This window comes from Emydura macquarii, unplaced genomic scaffold, assembly GCF_026122565.2.
Source record: "Emydura macquarii macquarii isolate MOO-44397 ecotype Brisbane River unplaced genomic scaffold, CSIRO-AGI_Emac_v2 contig_1253, whole genome shotgun sequence".
NCBI lineage: Eukaryota > Metazoa > Chordata > Testudines > Chelidae > Emydura > Emydura macquarii.
Genome location: NW_027131390.1, coordinates 4329785 through 4351765, shown reverse-complemented (window position 1 = coordinate 4351765; position 21981 = coordinate 4329785). Strand labels below are relative to the sequence as shown.

The following is a 21981-nucleotide window of genomic DNA, read 5'->3' as shown; positions in this document are numbered from 1 at the left end:
ATTTATTCATTAGTAAAGAACAAAGTACATAGACATAACTAATACCAACACAAAATCAGAAAAAGATACAAAGGCCTAATACTCTACCATGCATGTATTCTTTTTTTATGGTGCACAATTCTATTACTTATTTCCTTATGCTTACAGACAGACGGTCGCTTGTAAACTATGTTTACAGACAGATGGTCATTTGTGAACTCCTTGTTACCTTATACGGACAGTTGGTCGCTTGCAAACTCTCTCTTATAGTACACAATTCTATTACTTACTACCTCGTGCTTACAGACAGATGATCGTTTGTAAAATCCTAGTTACTCTTCACAGACAGATAAACAGACAGATGTTCGTTTGTTATCTTAAAGCAAGTGTACTTTCATACATTACCAAAAACACTTCTCTCCTTAAGCCCCTTGGGCCGAGTCAACTCTGATAAGTGTTAGCCATCCCTTGGATGCTGCTGGTTCATAGAAGGGCTCAGTCCAGCTATCGAGGATCCCAGCGGGCTGCAGTCCAAAGTGCAACTGACTTTCTGGGTTTAAGTACCCACAGGCTGATCACCAAATTGATCAGCTTGATCAGTATGTAACCAACCAGTGAACAATGTCACTTTTGCGGTCAGTTTAACCAATCAGTGAGCATTTCTGCTGAGTCATCCTGGCTTGTAGGCACTTTCAAGTGTTACTTAGCCAGGTGTAGTCAGCTTTGGTCAACTTTTGTTTTTATGTTTGCCCTCTATTTGTGCTGTGCTGTGCTAGCGCCCAGACAGCCCTTATCAGGTCCTTCCAGCCCTTTTCCCAAGCTATATACTCTACTATTCTATCTTAAAGCACAAAACCCATTAACTATTCTTTTTATATTCTACGCTTTATTGCTTCAAGCATTAATAGAAAGACAGTGCCAAATATGAAGTAATATCTATTGTGCCGCCCCTGCCCCGCTCTCCCATCCCATCTATGTCTATATCTTAACATTAGTCCTTTCCTATTTTAAGAATAAAAGGAACTCTCTGATGAAATCATTAGCAGTCAATGTCCTTGTTAAAGCTAGTAAATGAATAAATTACACAATAAAAACAAAATAGGCAGTGCATTTCTTCAAGATTACTATGTGCCTTCAGTGTTTGAGGAGGCAGGAAGCTGGAGACCAAGTACCTTCAATCGCTTGCAACATGCAATAGTACCCTGGAAATATAATGCCTGGAGAGTTAAATTGCTTTTACAAAATGAGAAAAATAAAAGTCATATGCACTTGAAGATTTACAAGCATTTGGAAATCATGTGTTTTCCAAAGTCATTTTATGAACGCCTTACACTTAAAAAGGCAGTCTATCATACCGCACAGCTTTAACTAAACATTTATTTTAACAGCTTAAATCCCTTTTACAGAGTTTATACCATTGACCTTTCCTTCTGGAAATTTACATTTTATGATTCTTCCTCTTCTTCCAAAAGAAAACCAAGATAATTGTATTTGTATTAAATCTAACTGTACTTTGAAACAGGTTTGTATTCAAAACAGAAGTACATTCTTGCTTCACAGTTTTAATATACTTCCTGCATTAACAGATTTGGGGAAGATATGCTAACCATTTTTTTAAAAAAAACAAGAGTGAACAGCTCAGCACCACCAATGTTGTACAAGAAGGAAGATTAGGTGGAACAGAAACTGTGAAGGCAGTGGGACACATGGCCAGGTGGACCACATACCACTGTCCTGTTATCTCTCAACTTCACATTAGCTTGTCATCTTTGAGAGTCTCCAGCTTAACATGCAGGAACCAGCAACATCCCTCTTCTTGCCTTGATGGATGCTGGACTCAACTGCTTCTGTGCTGAACACTGGTTTATCTCCTGTCAGTTTCTCTGACTGATTAAATATTGTGTGCTGCACTGCACAAGACTTTTAGATGCTACAAACTTTTAAGTGTGCCAGATAATGAGACTGAGACTTGAACACCCCAGACTCCTTTGAATATCATTTTATGACCAATTCAATTGAGAGAAAGGCAGGCAGTATATCTGAGCCCAGAAATATGTCACTGACCCCAAGTTCTAAACTGCAAATGGGGCTGCAAGAGATAGGGACCACCAGCTTTGTACGTGGGGAGAAAGATGTCTGATGGCTACCTACTTTTATAAATGGGACAAAATCTTTGTTTCAGTATAATACAATAGGACACTTATTCTGTATTTTCTGTACACTTTTGTATCTTCAGAAACTGATTCAACCTTTTACTATTAAATCTACTTTCAAGTGACAGATTTTTGTTGAAGACTCTTTACAAACCAGCTATTACTTTCAAGTGAAGTCATCAAGGATCATTAATAGGATACAACAGCTTGTGTAAATAAATAAAGCAAGTTTTCTACATCTTATTTACAAAACAGAACTAGAATCTTCTTTTACCTGTTTGATTTGATGAAGGCGGCTGGTAGGAATACGAACAGGAGAGGATGGCACCAACTGCAAAGCAAATACCATACAACTGAAACATTCTTAAAAACTGCAAAAATCAGGAAGGTTAGACACTACCTTTGTTCTAATACGTTATTTCATTCTCAGAAAGATAACAAATAGCCACTTCAATATCAACAAAACAGCACCTAACATTTTGCATAATGTTAAATGCACTACATTTTGCATACAATTATAAATATATATTAGCTTTATAAGTGAGAGAACACTAGATAATTTAATTATTAAATTGTTCCATATGCTCAGAAATTACTCCTAATTACTGCGTGCCAACCTCCATCCAACTTCAGACTACTAAAAACCCTCATCTTCCGTGAACTATACTGGCAATACTGGTCACCCATTGTGGTTGCAACAGCACAATAGATAAGATGGCATAAGCACTTCCATCTTAAAGGTGTTGTAAGTTGATCATAATGCTAAATATAAAAATCTATTGTGCAAGAGCTTTCCAGGGCTGGTCTCTGCCTATAGATGAATTTTTTCCCCCCTTCTCATGACAGAACAAGAGAGATTCAGCCATTAAAGTGCTAAGAGAGTGAAAACATTTTTCAAATTCTTCTCCCCTCAACAGCTCTGCAGTTTAAAATGACAGAAAGTTGAAATTTGACAAGGAACAGTCCTCACTGAGTAGGAGTGCCTTTGAACATCCTGTTACCATTTTCTTCTTTGCTGCTGCATGTGACAAATCAAAAACAAAACCTATAAAATGCTATCTATTAAGGAAAAATCTGAAGGATCAAGTACAAAGCCAATCTGGCACAGACATAAACCACACTCCAAGGACTCTAACTAGATTCTTTAGTTTTATACTTGACTTGCCTGCTAGTTTGACAAAAATGATAATTTATTAACTCTTAGGTATCAAGCCAGCAATTTACTGTAATTCATCAAAGAAAACAAAATTTTCATGATGATTCTCAGCATATACCATTCTCAAGTTGCAGGACAAGGACTTACTTATTAAATCTTTTTATTAGGATTACTTAATCCATCACTATATGATACAATTAAATGTAGCAAATTTACTTTGAATAAATTATTTAATTACTTGTTTCCTTACTGTTACACATTTGAGTGACTTATGGTGCTCATGACAGTCCTAAGCGTGAATCACATAGTTCTGCTAATGACCTATTTTTCTTGAAGAAAGATCAATTTTGTCAAGTTGTGTTGTGGCTTTGTAATGAGGATGAGTGCTCAGTACGGGTGATGGCTTCATTCTTTAACTGTTCGGCATTTTTTCATACTGCATGGAATCCGACAGATGAAAAAGTAATTGTAATGTATGCTATGTAATTCCATGCACTTTCTAGTCCTTAAACTCCACCCTGCAGATAGGGCTTCCTCTATTTCACACAAAACATGCCTTACATTCCCACAATTCCCAAGTTACAGAATGAGGATTAGCATTCATTCACCAGCCTGCTGCATTATACTTCAATTAGTGCCATGCAGAATGCAAATTGATTCTCCTAGAGAGACAAGGTGGGTGAGGTAATATCTTTCATTAGACAGTTCTGTTAGAGAGAGACAAGCTTCTGAGCCACACAGAGCTCTTCTTTGGAGGTCCTCCTGTCTTTCTTAAGAGTTAGAAGAGTCACACAGAGAACAGAACTTATACAGATTGCTTTATAAACTTGGACTGCCTCCACTCAATCAAAGCACCAATCACTTCTTGCTCGAGGGATCAGCATATTTAACAGAGAAGTTCACACACACACTCACTTCCAGGATGATATCTCAGGACAATAAGCTGAACACAAGATCAACAAAGCAGCCTGCTCACAACTAGTCCTGGAAGCAGGACTCAATCGATGCTGGATATTAGGAAAAAATTTTCACTAGGGGGATGGTGAAACACTGGAATTGGTTACCTAGGGAGGTGGTGGAATCTCCATCATCCTTAGAGATTTTTAAGGCCCAGCTTCACAAATCCCTGGCGGGGATGATTTAGTTGGGGATGGTTCTGCTTTGAGCAGGGGGTTGGACTAGATGACCTCCTAAGGTCCCTTTAACCCTAATCTTCTATGATTTTATGAATCAACAAAGAAATAAAGGAAGGTAGAGTAATTAATGCCAATCAACACTTTTATTGAAAAAGATCTCACCACACAAACTATTGTTTTGCAACCAGAAAGCAAGTAACTTGAGTTCTATAAAGGTGTTTGAAATAGCACATGAGATTCTGATTAAAAATTTAGCAGTATACAAAAAAAATGTTGCACATTAAATGAATTAAGAACTGGCTAAATGATAGCTCTCAAAATGTAACTGTTAATGGGAAATCAAATAATGATGTTTCTGGTAGGGTCCTGCACTGGCCCAATTTTATTTCTTTTCTTTTACATTTATCTGGAAGAAAATGTAAAATCATTGCTGGTAAAGTTTGCAATGACAGATTGATGAAATGGAAAATAAGGACAAGTCAGAGATCTTAGTAAACTGAGCACAATCAAATAAGCATTTTTAATACTGCTAAATGCAAGGCCATACATTTGAGAATGTAGGTGACAGTTACAGGATGGGAGACTATATCCTTGGAATAAGTCACTGTGAAAAGGACTTAATGTTCATGATAGATAAATAACTGGCTGAACATTAACTCCCAGTGTGATGTTCTGGCTAAGAGGGCTCAGATGATCCTTGGATGTATAAATGGATGTATGAGAATATCAATAAGATGTACGGAGATAGTATTACCACAATAAATGGCCTCAGTGAGATCATTACTGAACTACTGGTTTCAGTGTAGGTGTCCACATTTTAAAAGGGATGTGAACATATTGGGAAAAGTTCAGAAGAGAGCTACAAGAATGGTTTGAGGTATGGAAAATCTGCCTTGCCTTAGAGAGAGACTTAAGAAGCTCAATCTACTTACCTATCAAAGAGAAAGTCAAAAGATGACAGTCTGTAAAAAATTACAGAAAGATTAGAGCCTTCCACTATCAGAAATCTTACTTAGCAGAAGGACAACAAGATCCAATGGCTGGAAGTTGAAGCAAGACAAATTCAAGCTAGAAATAAGAAGGTGTATTTCCTTGCTCCCCCCACAAGAAAGGATAACTAACCACTGAAACAATATTGGGATGTGGTGTTTTACCCATCACTTGAAGTCTTTACATTAAGATTTATGTCTTTCTAAAATATACGCTCTAGTCTAGTTCAACCAGAAGTTACGAGGTTTAACACAGAAATTCTATGGCTTGCGTCATGCAGAAATTCAGACTAGATGACTGTATCAGTCGCTTTTGGGATTAAGAATCCACGAAAGCATTAATGGTCACCGGGGTACCACTTGCAACTCTAAAGCTCCTGGTCCTGGCTGGCGAAAGACTCAAAATCCTGCTACTCACCTAGAACTTAAAACCACTTGCTCAGTGCAACTGACTTCACAAATTACTGCCTAGGATCTAATTTTCGTTTTCATATTAGCTGATCATAAAGCTCACAGGGAACAGTCTCCAATTTCAACTGTCCACTCAGTTCTGAACCATTCTCAATCATATTTTAGGCCAAGGAACAGACCACTGAGTCACGAAGAACACCAAAGTGAGGGCTTCAAAGGTGAAGGAGCCAATTTCCCATTATAATCCTTTGGGTGAGCAAGGAAGAGAGGGTGCTGCTATTTTGTTTTTCTGGTACTTATAAGGCACTCAAAACAACATTTGGCACAGCCTGAAAACCAAGGCAAACAGAAATTGGGGAAGTTATTAACAGAGAATGTGCCCTCTGCTCGATGTAAAATTAAACTCTCTCCCAGAGTAAGCTAACCATTATTTGCCACCTACCAATCATGTAACACTGTTACTGTCCAGGCTGGCTGTACAGTTTAGCCAGGATAACACAATCAAAAAGTTGTATCAGTTCTTATTAGTTATTTTAGAGCCAGCCAAACACATCCTTACAAAGACACAGAGCTCCTGAACTGCTTGTGCAACAAATAAGAATCTGCCCTCCAAACTGCAAAGAAAACCCTGTTCCAGCCCAAAGCCTATTCCTGCAGAGCAAAGGAACTGAGCAATAGCAGATCCCGTTCCACCTTCTCTCTGCCACTTCCTCCATGCCACCCCATGCAGTGGGCTCACATAAAGCGGAGTGCCAATACATATGAGGAACACATTCCCTCCCTCCCCCATGACACATACTCAATCTGCTTCATACAGCACAGAGAAATCACACTTGTTCCACTCCCTAGGTAACCTCTGTGGCAGATGTGCAGCTGCTATGTAATAATTTCAGTAAGATTCCAGGAATGTCACTCTAAAACCTAAAATACCTGTTGAGTTAGTAAGAAGCAATGGAAGCAGCTACAAGCGTGATTGAGAGCTCTTTTTGATCAGAGGATCACCAGGTTCAGTCATCACTAGAGCTTGTGAGAATCAGATGGGATATTGGGATCCGAATGTTCTGTGCAGATGGAATGTGAAAGCTGATTGGAGAAGGTGGGAGAAACAGCTATGTAGAGTAACAAAAAGTTGGTTGTGCCTCCAACTAAGAGGGAGCTCTGTGCACAAACATTGGGGAACAATGTACAAACAACAGCACTGCTCGCTATCACACAGAGCATGGAAACAAGAGACCCAAATACCACCTACCTACGTGGCTTTATTGTTACTCTAATACACGACTCTGTTATGTTAGCACATTAACTGCAACAGTGTTCAGTGAAACTGTACACAGGCATACTGGTGTGAAGGCCAGCCACAAGTATGGAAATCATTTGATTCTAAACTAAACAGAATTGAGCACAAATAAAAACAGTTCCCACATGTACTGATATACAGTGGCACAATTACCACTATCACCCTAAGCTTTGGTAACACACAATGCCAAGAAAGACAGTTAACTTCATGGCCACAGAGAGCCTAACAGATGGAGAATACTAATGTAAATATGGTAAAGGGGCTCAACTCTGAATGGGGATATATGATTTAGGGTGTGTTCAGTATGAATGCACTGTCACTTTTCTATGGAGAGGAGGTAGCTCCTCACTCTGTCTTTCCCCTCAGTGGGAGGGGAAATTACAGTTGGAGAAGAGGGAGACAGCTGAGACACAGAGGGGAGGCAGCATGGACCTTAAGAGAGAGAGAAAGACAGGCTATGACTGACCTGAAAAAAATAGGGAGGGCAGACCAGGGAACAGAGGGAAATCAGGAGAGAGAGAAACAAAATAAGTGGAGAGACAGAGATTGAACAGGACAAACATGCAGAAGAGGGTTCCTTTAGTTTAAAGCTGGCTGGTCATGTCAGTTCATTCTTGAGCATCAATTCCTGTCTGTTCCTGATCATCAGTTTCGGTCATGTCCTATCATTGATTCATGTGATTCCAGAGATCCAGAATAGGAGTACCTAAGGGCCTTCAGATTGCATAGGTCTGGTCTAATGCCCACCCCTACAGGGAGTCCAGGCCATCCCTTCAGCAAGTCATGGCACTTGAGGCTCAAAGACTGACTTGGGTGTTTACACAGCATCCAGTGAGAGATTTGGGGAAAAGGGAACCTTGAACTAAAATAATAAACAATGACCATCCATAAGATAATAGCCTGTGCATACGAAGAGACACAGATTTCTTTATTTAGTTAAGCACACTAAGTAGTAAGTTATAGTGTGTGTGTATACAGACACAAACTGTTATAAATGTTTTATTATATATATATTTCATTTATTTAAGATTATTGTAAGAAGCTAGAAGTGAGTTCTGTTTGTCCCTGTTATGTTGGGTTTTTTTTTTTTTTTTTTGACAACCAGCTGTATTATCTTGATTACTATCAAATAACCTGTTACACAGTGTAGCACATCCCCAGCTCACTTCTGCTGGGTAAATTATACCAGACCATTACTAAATCTTGGTCCGTGGTTTTGGGGCAATGACTCTCAGATGGGTTTCAAATTCTAATACAACAGCTTTACCCTGAGCAGTCTGTTTACACTATGGGAAAAAATGATGGTGGATTACTTGGCCACACCCATGTGACTGCATGGGTTTTCATCTACTAGTAATTTTATTAATACTGTATGTGACCTTATTATTGAGGTAGACTGGATAACCATATTAGGGTTAGTGGAATGTTTATTATATGCCTAGATTTCCTAGAATCCGGTCTTGGATACTGGCTGCCATCTCTAGAGTTCTCACTTGGAAATTTTGTCTCAGGTCATCCCTCACTGTTCTCTTGTTACAAGGACTCAGCCCCTAGGATCAGAGATCCCTTGATAGATATGGTTAAGTGTTCTTCAAAGGCCTCTGTAAAAATCCCCATCCATCACAGGTCAACTCCAGACTGAATTAATGAACGTGTAATTTATTATTTACAGTTAAAATCTGTGAATGAACCCTGGCACTAATCAACCGGAAGAGCCTACTGAACATAACTTAAGTTGCTGACGTAATCACGGTTAGTATCTGGGGACTGCAGCCCAATGCCTTCTCTAAGACTGGGTTCCACCTCAAGAGAGGTGATGGCTTGAAGTCTGAGAGATGGAGGCAGGTGCACTCAAAGAAACCAGGAGAAGCATAGACTCATAGTTGTGATATCTCTACACCCACAGAGATGGGGCTGGAATTTTGTAGAGAAGCACAATCAAAGCATTAGAAGGACTGATTATAATTGTAGGCTGTCCACACTATCACCTAAGTTAGCAAAACTTAGGGTGCTCAGGAGTTTTTTATTCCATCAGGAGAGCTCTCCCTGGTCAGCATAGAGCACCTTCAACAGCCATGCCATTACAGTGCTGTATATGTAGACAACATGGCTCTAGACATGGTCCAAACTGTTCCCTTAACAGCAGACTAACCCGAACTAGGTAGACAGTGTAATTGACTGCACTTCAATCATAAGGAACTTAAATCTTCTTAATATGCCAAAAAAAGTTAAGATAGTATTAAAAACACTGTCAACGTGATTTAAAATTAAAATACAGCCACATTCCCAGACTCACTTTTCCCTCATTACTAGAATTTAATTTTCATGAAAACTTGGATGAACTTTTCTAAATTCCAAAGGTTAATTATATGAGAGTTAGGAAGAAAGCACTTTTAAAAAATCATTAAACACTCCATTAAAGTTTATCCTACTTAGTATTATTTTAAAACATTTCCCCAAGCAACCTTAGACTATACCTACATCACCTACTATACTCAGCCACTATAATAAGCCACCATAGGATGTAAGTTTCTACATGACTGGTTCTGCCATCAGAAAAGTGCATTAGTAATCCTTTAATGCACAACCTGGCTGATTTATTAATAGAGTATAGCTTAATAGGTTTATTTTACAAATCTTCTTAAAAATGCAAGTTTTAGGGTTTTATGCAGTGTCCACTGAAAATATATATAACGGAACAGTAAGAGTGGTCAGGAAAAGGATGAACAGTATTCTTAATAACTTACTTATTTTCCTTTAAAGTATTCTGGATTAGTTGAGTCCCCTTTCCCTCTGTATATATCTGAGATCTAATGCCATTTCAGTAGCAACACTGATTAACTACTGATCTGATTTTTGTCCTAGAAAAGGAGAGTTTACTCAACAATATGTGGCCAGAAACTGCTATCTGGGATCCTCTGGTAGGGACAATTTAAAACTGCAATTGCCCCCACTCCCTCTTTTTCATCTCCCATCTCTTCCCCTGCCAGCAATGCTGTTTCTCTTGGGATCTTTAAAATATTAATTTTACTTAAAAGCCAAATTGGTAGCTGTAAACCACATTCCAATTCAGCCTACTTCATATCAAAGCAGCCTGCCCACTTAATCAGAGCTGTTGACCCAGCCACACTGTTTGTAAGACCATGTCGACACAAGAAAAAAGCTGGAAATAATTACTGCTGAATAGCTATTCTGCAGCAGTTTCTTAGCGCAGAATAAGAGTAGACACATGGGAAGCTGGTGTAGAATAGCTTGTTGTGCGCTAAATTCACACCCTAGCTATTTCACACTAAATTCCCTGAATAGACAAGCCCTAAGTGAACAAGGAACTGCCTTAGGCCTCCCAATTCAATCTTTTAAGTAAGATAACCTGAGTGTTAATCAGTTACTGACAAGAGGCAGGTTGAGGGCAGGGGTCACGGGAAGAAGAAACTTTAGAGAATGGGATTTACAAACTTTAGATGCCTTTTAAACTGATACCTTTAAAATAAAGGGTCATATTAAAGATATATCTCCTGTGAAACAAATTGAACAGTGGATGTATAGATTTTTTTTTTCTCATGAGCATTACTGACAACTGGTGAATTGCCATGACATCAAAAAGGCCCAGCTAGCTGATTTGAGTGGGGCTTGGAAAGACAGCATATAACATCATACTGTACACTCAAGCATGCTCCACCATATGTTACAAGGACTGCATACTTCTTAGCCAACTACCATGATTTCTGAGTTAGAGACCACTGTACACAGCCAGACTGGTACAGCATGATGAATGGGGATGGGGCAACTCCTGGTCTATGGTCCTCTGAAGGTGTAAGGAGGGATGTGAGATCCCCAGTAGCATCAGATGTACGGAAAAGGAGAGAGGACTCTTCAGCTGAAGTGGTGACCTGCGTTAGGCCTCTTCTTTAGTCATGAAGTAAAGCTAGTGGTCTTAATAAGGAGGAGTACACTCTACCCCTTTCCTGCAAAGCCACTCTGCTCCCAGCCAGGGAAATGGGATTTCAATCCAAAAAAACAATTAAATTAAAGCTCCATGTTTCCTTGTCTTTAGCAGTTCTTTCTGGCATCTTGTATATACTCTCAATTATCATCTCTCCCTTTCCTGGGAAACATCAGTCTCTTACTAACTAAGCAGATACCTCATTCTCTGGAATATTCTTACTACTGCTGTTGGTATGGCGGTTCATTGCTAACAGTTACTTTTCTTCATTCCCCAACTTTGCTTAGAGGGCCTGCTTCATCTTCATGTTTTGGGCCACTTCTGAGGTCACGAGCATCCTTTTCTAAACCATTGTAGATTTTATTCAAAAGAAAGTAACAAAATCAAAAACGTAACTTCTATGAAATACATGAAATATCCTTGATTCTGTTAATCTTCAGGAATGACTAAAGTACCGGACCACCACACTTGCTCCTATTTGGCTTTTTATCTAGGTCAACTGAAAAAGAATCTTAGTGTTTCAAAACTGTTTTTCTTAAAGGGCTTCTTCCCTCTTTGTAAGGTGCTGACTCTTGTTGACCATTGTTTAAGTAAATCTCTTCAATGCTGAAGGAAACCCAAGTGACTGCTGGAAAGTAAAGCAATTTATCTTTGGTCTGAAAGCAAGCATAGAAATTTCAACCTAAAATGTAACTTCAAAAAAAAAAGTCTGGATAGAAGGGCTTCTGATTAAAAATGTCCTCAGTGATAATTACAGTGTTACTGGTGCTATATCATGTTTTGTTTTTTAAGCAGTAGGCACATTGCTTTCATGTTATGCTCATCTGTTGAGGCCTTTGTTTAAAGGATCTCAAGACTACTACAAAATCAAGTGCTTTCCAAACCAGCTGTCTAGCCTAGTTTTAAAACGGAATTTAGGGTTGTTTTTTTTAATTGGGGGGGGGGGGGGGGGATTGGAAGGGGTGGGCAGGAATTAAAAGTTATCCCCCACTTAAAGTAACCCAAATAGTAACCAACAGTCATCAAGTTAGCATCTGTCTAAGCACCTTGTATATTGTATGTAAAAAAACCAAACTGACATTAACACAAGACATTCTATCCTTCCAGTACATTAGGAGTGAATTGTATGCAATCGACACATTACTGCATCTATGCCAGTTTCTTAAAGTTAGAACACATTTTAGGAGAAATGTAACAGTGTTAGGTTAAATTTTATATTTTTAAAAATCTAGGTAAAAATTCCTCTTGGCTAAAAAAAAAAAAAGAGAACTGTTTTTCCTCCTTTTTGCCTCCCAGAAACGCATCAATTTGTGGTTCTTTCAATATGGACAAGAAATCTTTTTAAATATGCCTGCACTGACTCCAAAATATTACTACTGATCAGTCCAAACCACCTTTCCACCATAATTCAGACTATAAATGCTTTACTTAAAAAATTAATATATTTAAATAGAAATTGCATCTTCTTTGGGTTGATAAATAAGTACCGTACTAAATTTTGAGGCAGACATTTACTAACAGCCATTTAAGTTTACAAAATTGTTATAGTGGAAGATTTTTTATTACGATTTGATGTTTTTCTAAGAAATATGCTCTAGTTCAAACAGGCATTAATTCAGTGAAGTCCTATGGACTATTATGACACCTTCCACCCACATGTTTATCCTTACAGTATAATTGTATATTGTTTAATGCAAAGTATGTCAAATAAGATGTCTTTGGTATGCTCATGATCATTATTGTTATAGTAATATGTTTGTTGTAATGTCATGTGTATAGGTACGAGTCTTCACTATGTAACAGTCCCAAAGATGCGTCCTCGTGGTTTGAAACATAATCAGGCAAAACTCTTTAGGAGCAGAGGGGCACTTCGCACCTCATCAAGGTGTATATAGGGAAAACCTAGCTCAGCCTTCCAGGAACAAAGGACTGGCCTAGACAGAGGATCAACTGGACTCTCAAGTGAGTCACCTCCCTTCCCGTGGGCAGCTTGGCACCCTGAGGAGGCAATGCTCACTAACTCAGGACATGGATGAGTCCATATAAGGACATTGTCACCTGACCCTGGGGGGGGGGTTGTTGGGGGAACAAAGCCCCAGAGAGGAGACGGAACATTATAAAAAGGGGAGACATTTGCCACGCTCTCTCTTTTTCCCCTCCATCTACAAATACCACCAAGCAACTGAAGTACTGACCAAGGGGGGAGCCTGGCTGAAGGAAAACCAGCCAGCCAGTGGTGAGAATTACTTAAGTTTGTAAGGTTGCTGAAAGTGTTAAGCTTAGTTTAGCTTGTGTTTTGTTTTTGTTTCTCTCAACCAAATCTGACTTACTACGCTTTGACTTAAAATCACTTAAAATCCTTCTGTAGTTAGTAAATTGGTTTGTTTTACCTAAAGCAGTGCATTTGGTTTGAAGTGTGCTGGAGACTCCACTTGGAGTAACCAGACTGGTGCATATCAATTTATTTGTTAAATTGATTAACTTATATGAGTTTACATTGTTCAGTGGGCATAACTGAACATTGTAAAACAGAGGTTCCTAGGGTTGCATCTGGGATTGGGGGTATAGCTGGGGTCATTCTGTTGCATAATCCAAAGAGTGGCTGGCTAGAGGCACTCACTCACATAGTTGGAAGTGGTTTGTATGCTGGAGGTTGTGCGTGAACAGTCCAGGAATGGGGGTTCTCACAGCAGAGCAGGGTAAGACAGGCTCCAGGAATGAGGGATTGGGGTGAAGCAGCAATACATCAGTCCAGATTGCACCAGGGGAACGTCACACCTAAGTTATACTGGAGGTCAGCTAAATTATCACAGCAGTCTTTTCTGTTTTATATCTATGATACAATATAAATGTAAAGTCAGGACATCAGTGGGTTTATTTAAAATCAAGCATTCAAGGCAGAGATTATAAAGACCTAGGAATAACTGACTGGTACTTCTGAATATACCAGAATATACCTTTGCAAATTGGTCTTCTTATCCTATCTTAGAACATCTGCTTAAGTAAATTATGAAAGGTTGTCTTCAGAATGACACAAATGTGTTTTTTAAAGCCAGATGATCTTTAAAAGGAATTTCACCATAGCTGCAAATGTAGTGTTAATTTTCAGTTTACATCCTTGTTTATCTTTAATCCTGTTTAGACCCAAAGAAAAAGTGGGCAATGTGTTTGCGCTAAGCATTTTCTTACCAGACTATGACGATTCACCACTGTTGTACTGTTCCTTCGGGTTCGCAAAATGTTGGGCTGGAACACCTGTGAATTATCACTGTGAAAAGAAACACTTGTCAAACGCAAGAGCCATTTCCCCCTCCTTTGCCCCCTAAAAAAATGCCTCCACATAAAGTTATGTAAGTGTGTGCTTTCATTCTCTTAATCCTAAACCAAAAACAAGTCTCTCTCCTCCAAACAAGTACCAACTACCCTAGTTAATGACAATCATGTTGAGTATTCACTAGAGTGGCTGCAAACTTTTTATGGAGATTGAATCTTCTATGGAGATGTCTGAGTTCAGAGTGAAACTATCTATATACAGTCCTTAGCAGCAAATACTTTCAAATTCTAGTGAATGAATTTGTATGTCTAATCAATAGATGGACTGACAAGCGTCAATACCAGTGGTGTCGAGACAAATCGCATTGCAGGTCAAAAACTGTGTCACTGGGAGCACCTTATGAGTCACAACTCCTCTTCATCAAGGTGCTGATACAGCACCCAAAATGTTAAATTAAACACTCATTATCCATTTAGAAAGCCCGAATATTTATTAGCATGTGGGTATCTCGCTAAAGATGAAGAGGAGGTTACTTATCTGTAACGGGAGGTTCTTTGATATGTGTGATCCCTATCTGTATTTCACTGTGGGTTATGCATGCGCACCATGTGCCCAGAGCCGGAGGATCTGAAAGTAGTGTCTACTAGTCCATGCACGGGCCTGGCTCACCTCATACCTCTGACCGAGGGCATAAAGGGTGGGGAGGACCAACCACCTCCCCGGTTTTCTCCACTATGAATCAGAGGAGATCCAAAGCAGAGGGAAGGGACAGATAGGGACCATGCATCACAAAGAACATCCTGTTACATGTAAGTAACTTCTTTTTTGAGTGACGGTCCCTATTGTATTCCACTGTGGATGATTAACAAGCAGTACTTAAGTAGGAGGATGTAGACGGTAGGGCTGACCAAAAGAAAGCTGTTCCAAAGGAGGCATCAGCAGTGTAGTCCTGGACTAGGACACAGTATGTTTCACAAAGGTGTAACAGGAGCCCCACATAGCTGCTTTACAGATATCAAGAAGGGATATCTCCTGAAGCAGTGCCGTAGTCGCTGCTTATGCTGTCATGGAATGAGCTCTTATTCCATGGGGAGCAGGGAATTCAATAGTTAATAGAATAGAATGCAGTCAGAGATCCATTTGGAGATCCTGAGTGGAGACCACTTGTCCCCTGATTCTTTCTGTTATAGAGAGAAATAGTCTCTGGGACTTCCTGATTGGTCTTATTCTGTGTAGGTAAAAGGCCAAGGTGCCTTGGACATCGAGGGTGTGAAGTCCCTATTCCTCTAAGGGAGTACATAGTTTAGGGAAGAACACAGGTACATAGATCGATTAGTTCAATGAAATTCCGAAACAACTCTGGGGGTGAATGTGAGATATAAATGTTCAGATATGATGCATAATGCTCTTCCTTCTCTGAAGGCTCCTGGGGTGAAACAAGTGCCTCTTTCGAGGGGAGGCAAGGTGTGACTCCCTATTGACTCTTCAGGGGGATGCTGCAGAGGGCCCCAAATATGGCCAGCAGAGAGGCTCAAAAGGCAGACATGGCAGCCCCCATGATATGGAGTGCCAGCAGCTCCAAGCTGAATGTGGAGGTTGGTCTCAAGCTGGTGTACGTTTTTGAGGCAATAAAGGATACATAGGGTAAGGAAATAAAAGCTCCTGGAGTGGATCAGAATCTCCTGATGAGGTGAAAGCTGAGTCCTGTTCCAGAGAGGCACTGTCCGTGTTATTAGAAGGAAGCTGTACCTCGAGGAAGGAGTGGGTGATAAACTTCCCCAAATGGTCAACTCCACAGGTGGTGTTATGACATGTCTGAAAAAGAACGGACCCAATAGAAGGGATTTCAGATCTGGGAGTGCAAAGATGTTCTGTGGAGCATAATGGGACCCAGGTCTCTGGATGTCGGAGGGGTTGTCTCTGCCCAGACCACTGCAGCCAGAGAGGATGCTATTGAAGACGGGGCCCATGGCCAGGTGATGAACAGTCTTCATTAGTGCCAATGGATTCCGAGGTTTGGGAGGTGCCAAAGATGACAGTACCGACAGATCACATTCTGGTGCCAATGGAGCCCGATGTTTATGGGCTTTCTTGCCAAGCCTCTGGGACTCAGGATGCACTAAGTCCCCTTGGGCTGAGGTGTTGGGCTTGCTGAATCCATATGCATATAAGAGTGCCTCCTGGGTTCCTGAGAAGACCCCGCCATGGGTTCTATGGGGTAGAGTTTCTGGAACCAGTGTTGGACTTACAAGCAGGAAACTCACTCCTTGCTGAGCCAGGCCTGGCTCCAGTTGAGGCTTCATGGCCTTTTCCATGAGGTGTTTTTGAATGCAGAATTTCTGCCCTTCTCAGGTATGACTGAAGAACGAGCAGCAAATACTGACCTCACTTCAATATGAGCTTCCCTAGGGCAGGACAGGCAGTGCTGGTTGTCATTGTTGGTCGAGAAGGATTGTGGGTAGGAAGCGCAGTTTGAAGCCGGAGTCCTGGGCATAGTCCAGTATTCACAAAGGATAGGGGTGTATAAGAGAAGGGAGTGTTCCCCCAACGATTAGTCTAGCACAAAAAACTGAAAACACTAAAACTATAAACTGTATAAGATGCTAAAAACTATTTACAAAGCTAAATCTTACGTTAAGGGAGGAAGCTGAAGATATGGACACAAAGAGGTTCCAACCTCGACCAAACAGCAATGAGAAGGAATTGGAAAGGTGGTCAGTCCACCCCACCCTTTATCACCTTGTTCAAAGTCACGAGGTGAGCCAGAGCACACATGTGGACCAACAGAGACTACTTTCAAATTCTCCGGCTCCAGGCGCATGGTGTGCGCACACAACCAACAGTGGACTACAATAGGGATCAGGGCAGATTCATTTAAAATTACTGTACTAGATTATTTCATGCAAAGTGATCCCTTTTTAGATGTATTCTTGTCGCAAGTTTTTTCTGCCATTCTCTACATTCCTGATAGCCAAAACTTTGCACTTTATGAATAAACAGATTAAGATCTAAATACATTTTTATGGTAATTAATACTATAGTTTAAAGCCCCCATCTTGCAATCTGGTCACATGCCCACACACAGCCCCACTGACCTCTGAATATGTCCACCTGATTGCAAGATTTGTGTTTAAGTACAAAAAGTCACCTATTTTATCTTTTCCTATCTTAATTTATTTCTAATCTCAGACAGGTGGACACAACTACCACCTTATAAAAAGCTTTTCATTTCTAAAAATAAAAGCTGGACACTGACATTAGTTTATTCTCCAAGGTGGGAATTGAGCGCTAATTTAGAGAAGTAATTTTCAAAAGCTGAAACTCACATTGTTCAAAATGCTTGTTGTATCTGTTAGACTATATGAATTTTAGAATATTTTAACAGTTGTTTGTTCAGTCAGACAATTAATTTTCCTTTTAAAAATCTTACAGGTTTAAGATCCAAACAGGGATCATGCCATACTGATAAATGTAATAAGCTAAATGTTAGATGACAATTACTCCAACTGTAGTGAGCAACATACAAAACAAGAATTTTACAGCATTACAAGTTACACACCCATTTGTTTTCCAATAATTCTCAATGACATTATGTTGGAAATAGCAGATAAAGCTACTAAATAAGGCTTTATATTCAGCAGGAAAAAGCTAACGTCAACTTGTTCATAGAAGCTATTAGTAATTCAGTGGAGTTGTTTCACCAGAATGATACCCCATCTCCATTTTCCCATGTTTGGCAATCACAGGAAATCATGGAGAAAACCCTCTCACCTGTTTCTCTTGCAGGTGCAGATTAGTTACCATCAGATGTAGGAAATGAGAAAGGGAGAAGTTGAAAGGGGCTATGACCCAAGGTTTAGAGACGAGCTTTTTCCCTGGCTGAGGTCAGTGGGAATTATTCTATGGCATCTAATTATAGGTAGGCAGATAGACAGAACTGTCAAACAACGTATCCTAGATTTTAGGAATGGAACTAAAATCCACAGAAAAACAGTTAAGGGGCCATGGCGGGGCCCTAAGTTGCCAGGCTTGGACAATTCTAACCACTTCTCTTTCATTACTTTGTTTCTTTAACTTTTAAATGCTAATCAGAAGACTAGACAAAAAGGCCCTGTTCTGCAAACTGTTCTGCAGAAGCAGCGGAACTGGTCAAAACTCAGAATTTCCCTTTCGTGGGAAACATTTTGGAAATTAATAAGAGTTAACTCTTCTAATAAGATATTCACTTAAAATTAAAGGTGACTAGGAATAAAAATAAATTAGCACAAAATTCTCTACTGTTCTTTTTAAACCAGTAATAACTTCAGTCCCTAAGCATAGAGAGATTTACACTGTCCATTGGGCTAGCCATTTGCTAATAGCTTCCTTATAAATCTCATGTTTATAATCTACAAAATTAATTTAGAAAAAATACTAACGATACACATACAAGGCTGCATTTTAAGTAGTTTAATGTCTACAATATTGTTCCTGAACCTCTCAGTATAGTGTTCCATTTGCCAAAACAAGCTACAATTGTTCAAAATAAAATTCACCAGCCTCTTACCACACACAACTGTCCTCATCTTTAATGCAGAAGTGAAACATGTCTCCCCCCACCCCCGAAGCTAAAGGGCCCAGCAAGCGATGTTCTCTTATGCTTTGACTAAACTCCTCAAATAATTTATTATTCTAACTTTTGTATAGTGCCTTGCATCATGAAGGATCTTCAGAGAGCTTACAATCTTCAACTGATACGCAAATAATAGAGTGATTACTATTCCATCTACCACTGATATGTCACCACCATTGGGGGTGAATGCACAGCTGTTTCAACACCACATAGCAACACTACAAAATAGTTTAGAATGAGAAGTGAAAAATATAGTGTCTAACTGAAACTTCAGGGGGAATTTGAAGTCAGGTAAATTCTAATTAGGTCCCTACATATTTCCAAGGACACAAGGGCCAAATCCCCTATCCTTCAGAATAATAATCAGGGTCTCAGTTTTACATCTTACTCAAAAGATAACAAAGCACTAGATACCACTCTGAAGCATTGGTACTATACCTAGTTTCATATGGAAAATATATACCAAATCATACCACCATTTTCTGCAGCATCAGCATATCTGACCCAAATATTAACTAACTGTGCTTAGCTACTGAGATGCAACTTGATACAATACATACTTCTGTTTTAAAAATGAGAAAGGCTGTAATCCACGACACTGTATAGAAACTAAAGCTGCTTTGTGCAGATACCTTGACATAAGGGCAATTGTGCCCCCCTCTGCTCCCCAAATAGGCGAGAATGAAAGCTCAATTATATGAGCTCAGGTGTTAAATTGCACATTAAATGCACATTAAAGGCAGCTCTTTCCATCTGTGGTTCTGAGAGAAAAACTAATTTGGTGATGATGCAATGGTCATATACTCCTGGTCACTGGGGAATGGTTATGTATTTGACAACCTACGGGGCAGTGAGAAGTGCATTAAAACACATATTCCGAGGAAAGGGAGTGTTTTAAACTTTCATCAGGAAAATCAAATCCTGCGTTTAATCTGAACAACTGCGATCAAATATCAGAAGTGAGCTTGCTCCGAACAGCAACTTCAGGAAAGCAGGGTGAAGGTGGAGCCAGACTGGTCTCTTCCTCCCTGCATTAACTCCTGCGGAAGGACGGGGAAAGGATGCTTGGACCAAAACCTATGTACCTGCTGTTCGGTCTCCTGCTCCTCCATGCAAAAAGGAGGCAAGAAATCTGTGTCCAGAGAACAGGCCCCCTCACTTCACCCTGGAATATGAGAGGATGAGCCCGGGGAATAGGGGATGAGGTGGAGGGGAGGGGACGCCAGGTCCAGGTCTCACCTCAGCCCGTGAGGGGGGGGCAGGGAGGGGCGCCAGGCCCACGTCTCTCACTTCAGACGGCGGGGAGGGGGGACGCCAGGCCCGGACTCACCTCAGGCCGTGGATGAGGGGGGGCGGCGGGCCCGGCTCTCACCTCAGGCCGTGGATGAGGGGGGGCGGCAGGCCCGGCTCTCACCTCAGGCCGTGGATGAGGGGGGGCGGCAGGCCCGGCTCTCACCTCAGGCCGTGGATGAGGGGGGCGGGGAGGGAAGGGGAGGGGGGCGGCAGGCCCGGCTCTCACCTCAGCCCGGGAGGAGGGGGGCGGGAAGGGGAGGGGGGCGGCAGGCCCGGCTCTCACCTCAGGCCGTGGATGAGGGGGGCGCTGTTCGATCTCCTCAGGCTCCCCCCGTCGCTCGGGGCCGGCGCGCTACCCGCCGGCAGCTCCAGGTCCAGCTCCATTTTCTCCTGAGCCATCGCGGCGGCTCCGGGTGCTGCCGCTCCGCCGCGGGGCCCATTCACTGGGGGCGGCCGTAGCGGCTCCTCATGCCGCCGCCGCCGCCTGCCCCGGCCCGGCCGCCCCTACAGAGGCCGCTGCAGGCAGAGTCCGGGGACGCTGCGAGCCCGGCGAGAGGGACGGCACGAGCAGCGCCCCATGCTGGGGGGGGGGGCGGCTCCTTTCCCCCGCCGCCGCTTCCCCGGGGCTCACAGTCACCACGACGTGCGGCCTGGAGCCGGCCGCGCCTCGCCGGAAACGAGCGACTCGCGAGTGCCGACCACCAGCAGGCCCGGAGAGAATCGCTGGGAAGCAGTACGCATGCGCCATAGCGAGCCTGACTGACAGACGCGGCCGCAGAGCCGGGCCGGTCTCGGCCCATGCGCAGTCGAACCGTCATGAGGCGCGGGCTGAACCGACGTTGCGCCTGCGCAGTACATCAACGCCTCCCGCAGAGAGTAAGCGGCTAGAACATAAATGGCTGTAGTGGGTCAGAGCAATAGGGGCCCGTGCCAGACTTCAGGGGGAACGAACAGATTCAGAGCAGTGCAGTTCTCAAGTGATCTGTTCCCTGTGGTGGGACTGCTGCTGCTGCTTACCTGCACATAACCCTTCCCAGTAGGATGGGCTGTGCAGCTCCACTTCCTCACCTGTCACTTCTGAAGTTTGGATCATGGGGGAACTTTGCTTTGTTGTAGGTTGTTGGGAGCTTGTGGGCTGGAGGTCCCAGGAATCCGCTTTAATTTGATTAAATTAAAAAGTGGGACATTCAAAGTCTATAATGGAAATACCTTTGTAATCAATATGTAATTAAACCGTGGAAGTTACCTGGTGGGCTCACTAAACACCTGATGGCACGTTTCATAAGAAGCAAGTGATAACCCCAAGTATCATGGCCATGTTCCCACTCATCTATATGTCCACCTGTCTACTGCCATAGATATCCCTATATCTGCCTATGGCTTCTTAGCATTTAAGGATCGCGGTTGCAAGCTTTTTCCTATAACCATGAAGACAAAAGCCTTTTTTAAAAACTCAGCCATAATCATATCACTCCAGGAGCTGGAGCTTTAAAAATAGCAACCAGCATGGGACTCTCCATGAAATTTTAAGAGTTGACAATAGTGGAAGCTGGAGACAAAGCATTCTGAGCTGGCGAACTATCTTCCAGAGATTAGACAAATCCTGACTCTGGCCATTTTTATTAAATGCTCAAAACTTTCCTCTTTGACAAACCTCTTCCACCATAAACAAAACAACATATGCATCAACCACCTGCCTACTTCAAATACATCGACCCAAATAGATTTTCCTATAACC

The 21981-nt window shown here is 41.5% G+C and overlaps 1 protein-coding gene across 1 annotated transcript in view; it reads right to left on the bottom strand.

Annotated features, from left to right (window-relative positions):
* Positions 1–21021, bottom strand: part of LOC137153043 (P2R1A-PPP2R2A-interacting phosphatase regulator 1-like) — a 37027-nt gene extending 16006 nt beyond the window's left edge. Inside the window, 4 exon segments of the mRNA XM_067548031.1 lie at positions 2407–2463; positions 14254–14332; positions 20527–20733; positions 20735–21021. Coding sequence (XP_067404132.1) covers positions 2407–2463; positions 14254–14332; positions 20527–20733; positions 20735–20991 — 600 coding nt within the window. The 5' untranslated portion in view covers positions 20992–21021.
* Between the last annotated feature and the right edge of the window lie 960 nt (positions 21022–21981).